Raw genomic sequence first — 8,620 nt, forward strand, 5'->3', positions numbered from 1 at the left:
TTAAATGTTTACCATCAGTAAGTGATGAACTCTCTTCAACTGTTAACTGAAAAGTACCCACATTGAATTTGATCAGTGGATACAATCTGATGCCTTTTGGCCAGGTCTCCCTTGAAAAAGAGAGATCATCTCAATGGGATTTCCTGGTAAAATAAAGGTTAAATAAAAACAATTAAATACATAAATAAAAGTAGTGCAGACAACAAAGCTAAAAAGGAGCAGCAATATACTGAATCCACTAATTATCCGGTCAAAAACCGCATTGAATTGATTGTTTTTGTCACTGCAGATTTTTCCGTGTTATCCGGGTCAAAGACAGAAAGACAATGAATGATTCTCTGTAGGAAACAAAACGAGGACAATTTTTACGCCTCATTGTACATGCAGGATGCTAACCTGCTGCGGCAGAAATGATGGCACAGATTATATACGACAGAGAGCCTGAAAGAATCTGGGTTTCCCTCCATCCTGCTTGTTTACTGTCTTCCTGGCAAAGACGGTATTAAGCCTGATTATTGAGGTTCTGGAAGACTCGAGGATGAGCTGAGGTTAGGTGTGTTGAGGACTGGAGTCGAGACACCCTGATCTTAAAGATGTTTACTCATGATTTTGACCGTATTTGCTGGTTTCTGGGCCTCCAGGTGTCGTCATTTTCCTCACAGCTGTTTCCTGTTGTAGATGGTTCTGGGTGAAGGGGTTAAAACGTGTCTTTATCTCTCATATCTTTCACCATAAGTTTTCAAACTCAATGGCGTGCCTCAAGAGTGACTGACACTGTCAAAAGTGGTTATGAAGTCATCTTTTTTTTTTGTTTCATGTTGGGAGAAAGTGGCTTCATAATGTTGAACATGACTTTACCTACACCGAAAAAAATGAAATATTGGATCAATTAACAAAAGTTTTGTAATTAGTTACATTTAAAATTATCACTAGTTTTCTTCATATTAAAATTTTGAGCTGATGGTTTACTCAACTTAAACATTTAATTTGATACAAAGTAATATTTTTAAATGTCGCAAATTGATCCAATATTTCACTTTTTTTAGTGTAGATTTGATATATTTTTTTTTATTTGTGCTATTTTTATCATAAAGATGAGCTCTTGGAGTTGTTTTGTTTTTGTCATCTGGATATAAATAGACATTGAAAAGTTACAATTCCACTAAAACTACCATCAGCTGAACAAAGTTTTATCACTTAGTTGTTTGAATGTGTTAAAAAGACAAAAAATCAACAAGCTGGATCAATTATCCATTTGAAGTCCCAGTCTAACTACATTTTTATCTATTTTAAGATCATTCCCGTTGGTTTTTTAATTATGATTATGCCATTTTTTGCCAAAATTAAAAAAGAACTTGTCGTTTTCAAGACATATTTCTGCAGAAATTGGCCTCTGAGTTGTGGGCGGGTCTGTTCGCCGGAACAGCTCTACATTGATATCCCATCATTCCTTTGTTTACACGCTCTCCTGCCAGCTGATAGCCCCTCACAACCTCAAGCTAACATTAGCGGTGAGAGAAAATGGTGAGCAACATCTGAGCTATCCAGCTGTTCAGTTTATAGCTCAGACGAGGAAAACAAAGACTCCAATGGATCTATTTGTGGGCAAGTGAATCAGAATTGTACCTAAAAAGAGAGACTCTGGACCAGCCATCCCAGTTTCTACATCACAAACCTGAACTTTTTCTGCTCCTGATCTATCACAATTTAGATAGAGATACTCAGAAATGCAGTTTTAATCTTAAAATATTTTATTTTGAGAAAATGAATGAATGAATGAAATGGTTTATTTCAAGCAATCAGGTAATAATACATAACATATCACTTAATAAATCACAAGTTGATCACTTGAAAGGGAGTGGAAGGAAGCGAACTTGTATAATCCCACCCCGACTCGACCATACCATTTTCTCTAAATAAATGAGTTCAGAGATTATGGCTCGACAAAAGTGAGAGGAATACATTAACAACAAAAAGTCACATGTAACATTTGTTCAAGTAGATCTAAAAAAAAATAAAAAAAAAGCCATAAATTGTGCTTCTCTAATGGCTCATTTACAGACTTCCACGAAGTTTTTCTTTCTAATCCCTTTTTCCTTCTTTCTCTCATCAGGTAACATCAGCGACATGGAGATGCAGGAACATTATGATGAATTCTTTGAGGTAAATGAACTTTATTGATTGCGGTTTAGAACATCAATCTGTTCTAAAGATGACCTATAAATTTGAAAAAAGAAAACCAGCCAGAGGGACCCTTGGTGATGTTTGGAGAAGTCGGTGTTCAGTCCAGGAAGTTGCTGCTCTTAGTGTGACTCTGACTTCCTGCAGGCTGAAGTGGTGAAACCCAGAAACCACAGATCTGAGTTGTTTCATTCGTTTTAAAATAAGCTGTTTCAGTAATGGCACCTCTTACAAAGTCAATACAAGATCTTGGGAGTTTGAAAAATGAAACCAGAGTGTGCCCAAATAGAATAGACTATAACTTTATTGATCCCACAACATTCCCTTGTTACCATAGCTCTATTGAAACAGCAGATAGATAATCATTTGCTTCACATTTGTGCAGTAGAGTATCTGATTCTCCTGCTTCCGATTAACCATCTTTTTGTCACACGTTTGCTCTTGAACCTTCGTAGGAGGTCTTCACAGAAATGGAGGAAAAGTACGGCGAAGTGGAAGAAATGAACGTGTGCGACAACCTCGGCGACCATCTAGTTGGGAATGTTTACGTGAAGGTGAGAATCCCGGACTCTGCGGTGTGTCGGCGCCTCTGCGGACCCCTTTGACTTTCTCTTTTGGTGATTGGTCCTCGTAGTTTCGCAACGAGGAGGATGCAGAGAAGGCGGTGCTGGACCTGAACAACCGCTGGTTTAACGGACAGCCCATCCACGCCGAGCTCTCCCCCGTCACAGACTTCAGAGAAGCCTGCTGTCACCAGTATGAGACGGGGTGAGTCATGGAGGGAGAAGAAAAGCTTAGAGGAAGATCCACAGTCTAGGGTCATTGTGTCAAAGTCAAGGCCCAGGGCCCGGATAGAATTACCCAGAGGGCCGGATCATTTTATTTTATTGTTATTAGTGGCCCGATGTTATCTTGCGCTCATTTCTAACTTGTATCATTTTGATGAAATATATTTTAAATCTTGAAAGTTATTTTAGTTTTAAGTTGATTTTATTCTGGAGTAATATTCCTGCCTTTTTATTATTCATAATTATGTTCAAAAGTTACAGTTTAAAGTTTAAAAAATTTGCATTCTGCTAGCTTTTAGTCTATTTCGACATTTATCAATATTTTTTAGACCATTTTAGAGTTTAGCTATATTTTCAGCTACATGCTAGCTGTTTTGTCTATTTTAGCCTTTTTCTGTCTTTTTTAGGATATTTTGAAGTTTAGCTATTTTTTTCAGCTACATGCTAGCTGTTTTTGGTTAATTTAAGCTTTTCTTTTTAAGCTTAGTTTTTTAGGCTGTTTTAGAGTTTAGCTAGTGTTTTGGCTACATGCAAGCTGTTTTGACTAATTTCTTTTTTATTGTTTTAGTCTGTTTTAGAGTTTAGCTAAAATTGCAGCTACACGCTAGCTGTTTTGGCTAATTTAGGCTTTTTCCTTTTTTACATTTTAAAATTTTGCTATTTTTCAGCTACATGTTAGCTGTTTTGGTTAATTTACACCTTTCTTTTTTAGTTTTTTAGGCTCTTTTAGAGTTTAGCTAATATTTCAGCTACACGCTATTTGTTTCGGCTAATTTACGCTTTTTCTGTATTTTTTTAAAGATATTTAGAAGTTTGGCTATTTTTCAGCTACATGTTAGCTGTTTTGGCTAATTTAGGCTTTTTCCTTTTTTGATATTTTGAAATTTAGCTATTTTTTTCAGCTACGTGCTAGCTGTTTTGGTCAATTTATGCTTTTTCTGTTTTTTTTTTAGGATATTTAGAAGTTTGGCTATTTTTCAGCTACATGTTAGCTGTTTTTATTTAATTTATTCTTGTTTTTATAGTTTTTTTGGCTGTTTTAGAGTTTAGCTAATATTGCAGCTACATGCTAGCTGTTTTGGCTAATTTAGGCTTTTCTTTCTTTAGCGTCCAAATTCAGCTTACAGCATTCAGAATTTAGGTTTAGGTTTATTTCAAACTTGTAAGAAGAAAAAAGATAAAAATATACAGAGCATAAAACACAGCAAAACACAAAACAAAACCAAAAAAACAAAGAAAAAAAACCAATACAATCTCCACTTGCAAAGAAAAAAAAAATCACAAACCGAAAAATCAACTAACATGTTTGAAAAGGGGAAGCAAATGCTTGTTTAGGCCTATCCCGTTATTCACGCTAGCATCATCGCATTAATGTTATATATCTAGTCCATAATTATGTCAAAAGTTATGGTTTTAAAATTTAAAAAATGTAGTTTTAGTGTTTAATAAATGTTTATCCTGTTTGGCCCACGACCTAAGGTGTGTTTTGGATTTTGGCCCCTTGTGTGATTGAGTTTGACACGCTGTTCTAGGGGGACTTGATGGGGGACTTGAGGATGCAAAGATGATGAATAATGTCTTTTTTCTGTTGTAGCGGTTGCACTCGCGGGGGTTTCTGTAACTTCATGCATCTGAAGCCCATCTCGCATGACCTGAGGAGACAGCTGTACGGCCGCCGCAGGAAGAGGTAAAACGCTGCAGTCGGAGAATCCAAGAAAAGCATCAAACCTTCATCCTCTCCTCTCCCTCCACAGCCGTCAAAGACCTCGGTCAAGAGACAGGGAGTCCGGCTCGAGGGACAGAGGCCGTAAGGCAGAACACGACCACAAGAGGCGGCGCTCCAGAGACAGAGAACGCTCAGGACGGTTCTGAGCAACCTCCTCCTCTGATTACACTCTTTTTAATGTTGGGTCCTACAACATCTGTTGTAGGAATGACTAAATATGTTTTAAAGCTGTAGCTTTTTTCTTTGGTTTTGTTTTTTTGGAAAATGACTTCATTAAATTTTAAATCCTTGCTTAACAAAACGGATTCTTTCCCCAGTGTATCCTAAAAAAATACATTTCTTAAATGGACTGCTATATTTTATAGAGATTTTGTCAAGGGACACTTTTATTTTTTTAAATAAACATTTTACATTCTCTGTTGGTATCCAAAGCTAATCTATGTGAAATCCTCCAGCGGGTACTTCAGATTAGAGCTCATATCCTGAATTAGCAGCATTGGAACTGTGACTAAAGTAAAAATGAGGAGTCAAGAATGGAAGCTGGCTTCAAAATCAGTTTGTAGTCCTATTTGAATGTGTTGATTTTTTTTTTTTTTTTTTTCGCATAGTTTAAAACTAAGAGTGTAACAATCCGATTCATATCATAATTTCTGGTTGTCAACCCAATTCATCGTTGATATTGTTTCATTTGGAACGATCTGATTCACTGACCTCAAATCGATTCAGGACATCTTCAGCCAAAACTTCAACCAGTGTGACTCAGAGATAAATACCTGGTACTGAACAGTGCAGCTGAAGTTTTCTTGATTCCTTGTATTTCTTGTAAGATAATCAAATGTAAATTAAATATGTAAAACAAAGTAAACAAGAATTAATGACAAACCCATTCACATTTTAGTTTCATAATTGTTTTCCACATCTAAATAAAACAAAGGGAACGTTTTTAGATTATGATAATATACTGTATGGTCACATTCCAAATATTAAGTGTGTCCACACATTGGACTCTAATGATGGCTTAATACACGTGTCAAAGTCAAGGCCCGGGGGCCAGAACTACAAATCCCATCATACAGTGCGTCAGCTGACTTGCCAAATGCCAGAATATGAGATTTCCTATATATCATTTAATTTTGACAGGACATAATTTATGGAGAGCAAAAATTTTCGTGATATTTATGTCTAATTTTTTTATAAACAATGACATACAAGTAAATAAATTTGAGTTGTTTTTTATCATTTACTTTATTTAGGGTTCCCATGGGGTCTTAAAAGCAGTGAATTTATAAATTTGAAAATAATACCTTAAAAATTCTTACATTTTGATATCTGAGCCTAAAAAATGGTGATTCTTTTGACATTCCATGTCAAAATTTTAATTTTTTGAGACGATTATTTGGATTTAAGGGCATAAATAATCTTTTATTATGTTACAAAAGTTATGCTTTTAAAGTTAAAAAGTTTTAACAAATTAGTTTCAGTGTGTTTAATAAATGTTTATCCTGTTTGCCCCATGCCCCCTTGCTTAATATTTTTTTGGTGCCAGCACATGAGTGTTGTCCGCTGTGATGGTTATTTTTAAAATAAACCCAGCATGTCTCATGCTGGGTTTATTTTTCAAGAAGCTGTAGTATTTTCCAAATATTTTTTTAAAAGCATTTAATTTATGTATTTGGAATTATTACCTCAAAAACCTTTAAAAACATCTTAAATTTTTTATATCTGAGCCTTAAAAACGGTGCTGCGAAACTTCTCCGTTTCACGTCTTGTTGAAAATCCAACATTTCAACCCTAATTATTTAGAGAAGATAATGTAAATACGTTTTTATGGACCAAAACGCTAAATGTCCACCGCCGGTCTAAAAAAAGAAGCATGCTTAAAGCATCAGACACAAACAAAATAAGAAGTGACAGTTTTAACTTAATTAGCTGATTAATTGGTCTTAATATTTGATATACATGGCCTTAAAAAGCTCTTAAATTTAACTTGAAGAAACTCTCTTTGGGTGGATTTGATTAACAACTTGGCTGGATCATAAAAATATAAATCAATTTATCAATTTACTTATTCTTAAGACCGTTCCTGAAATCAGGTGAAATGAGAATTAAGTGAATTCTGAGCATAAGAAGAAATAAACTTGACATTTGGATTATTTAAACTTTGATTGGCAAAAAATGATCTGGAAAGCAGTAAAAATTGTGTCTTTATGCTGTATAAAAATGTATGTTTTTGACCTAAACAAAGCTGAGAGCGTTTGAGCTCCCAAAAAACGTCCCATTTCATTAAGAGTTTCATGGTATGGGCTTTTGGCTTCTTTTCTTCCATAAACTGCCCCCTTTCCCCCCCACCCATGGGGCAGTGGACAGGCTTGACGAGTGGCGGCAGGAAGATCCCACATGTCGCTGATAAAAATAATGGGATCTGGAGCGAGTTCAGCCGGGTTCCTCCTGCCTTTCTGGGGCTGAACCTGTCATCCTCGCTGACACCTGTTAATAGCTATTCAGAACACCCACAATCCCCTTCAGTTTAAATGTGTGGAAACAGGCGGTTTCTGGTGGTCCAGAGAATGAGTCCATCTGAGAGCAAAAAGAAGGACTTTAAAGCCACAAGTATATGGAAAACGTTGGAAACTAAAATTGAATCTGAAGCGAAATCTTAATTTTTCTCAAACCCAATTTGTAAAAATGTTTTTTTTTTATTTGTATTTGCTCTTATTTTATTTTAAAAATCAGTTTTAAGGAGGTTATGATTATAGAAAATGACCTAAGTAAAAACTAGAAGAAAAGAGCTAAATAAAAGTACATTAAACTTTAAAAAAGTACGACTTTATTCATGCTAACGAGTGCCTGATGTCGAGAAACACAGAATTATTGAACAAAGCGGATAACTGCCATAATTATACCACTATGGGTCCCCACTTCTCTGCCAATAAAAGTAATTGTTTATAGTTTAATCTGGGATTTTACATCGAATGGAATTCCAGAGGGGGATTAGGGAGTCAGAAGTTCCCAAATTCTCCTCTCCTGATAGTTGTGGAAGGCAGCAGGTTGCTTTATTCCAAACTTTAACTCCACCGCTCTGGAGTAAAACACATGAAATGGTGTCAGCAGTCACATTTAAAAAAGTAAAATTCAAATAGTGTTTACATTTAGAAAGTCTCAACCCCCTTATTTGCATGTGAGTGGGTTGGTCCCCCTGCCTAAAATCCCAAACCCCCACACACATTTTTCCCTGGGAATGAGAGTCTTTGTGTCTTTGGAAGTGTCACAGCAGCGCTCGCCCTGCAGTAAGTATTGTTTACATTCACATTACAAAAAATAATCATATATGTTATCATTTATGTCAAGACTTCTGTAAATGCATCTTTTTTTTTTAACTTTGCTTAAGCATTTTGAACTTGTTCAAGGACTTCAACTAATTTTCATGCTTCAATCCTGCAATTCGTCTATTAGTTTTAATGGTAACCACTACTTAAAAATAAAAGCACGTATGCAGACTAAAAAATGTGCAAATATATATTATTTTCTGTGTGAATAATAATCTTTTCTGTCAAATATTTTCATTTTTTTTAAAAGAAAAAATCTTTATTTTCATAATATTTCAAATAAATGTTCAGAAAAACATCAAACTTTGTGAAACCCTAAAGCGCTAAAAAAATGTAAAAAGATAATCAAAGATCTTTAAATAGATAAATATCAAACTGTTTGTGACTGACTGGTGACCTGTTCAGGGTGAACCCCGCCTTCGCCCGACACTAGCTGGGTCAGCTCCAGTGACCCCCGTGACCCCGAAAGGGAATTAGAAAATGGGTTTTATTGAAGCAGTGGAGATAGAAGTTTGATTTATTCTCTGAAGGGAGTAATGAGGGAGGAAAAAAAATAATTAAAGCTTTTTTTTTTAAGTCTAAATGAGGAAAATTTTAAA

General features: G+C 35.4%; 2 protein-coding genes across 5 annotated transcripts in view; both read left to right on the forward strand.

Annotated features, from left to right (window-relative positions):
- The window catches only part of LOC112154861 (splicing factor U2AF 35 kDa subunit), a 7,548-nt gene extending 2,436 nt beyond the window's left edge, over positions 1-5,112 (forward strand). The window contains exons 4-8 of the mRNA XM_024286069.2: positions 2,114-2,163; positions 2,637-2,735; positions 2,816-2,949; positions 4,564-4,656; positions 4,724-5,112. Coding sequence (XP_024141837.1) covers positions 2,114-2,163; positions 2,637-2,735; positions 2,816-2,949; positions 4,564-4,656; positions 4,724-4,841 — 494 coding nt within the window. The 3' untranslated portion in view covers positions 4,842-5,112. The remainder of the gene's footprint in view (positions 1-2,113; positions 2,164-2,636; positions 2,736-2,815; positions 2,950-4,563; positions 4,657-4,723) is intronic.
- Positions 5,113-7,245: 2,133 nt separating this feature from the next.
- LOC112155227 (cystathionine beta-synthase) overlaps positions 7,246-8,620 on the forward strand; it is an 11,854-nt gene continuing 10,479 nt past the window's right edge. For all 4 annotated transcript variants that reach the window (XM_036209800.1, XM_036209802.1, XM_036209801.1 and 1 more), the window contains exon 1: positions 7,246-7,982. The gene's annotated coding sequence lies outside the window, so the exon portion shown is untranslated. The remainder of the gene's footprint in view (positions 7,983-8,620) is intronic.

This window comes from Oryzias melastigma, linkage group LG21 (assembly GCF_002922805.2).
Source record: "Oryzias melastigma strain HK-1 linkage group LG21, ASM292280v2, whole genome shotgun sequence".
Classification (NCBI taxonomy): Eukaryota; Metazoa; Chordata; class Actinopteri; order Beloniformes; family Adrianichthyidae; genus Oryzias; species Oryzias melastigma.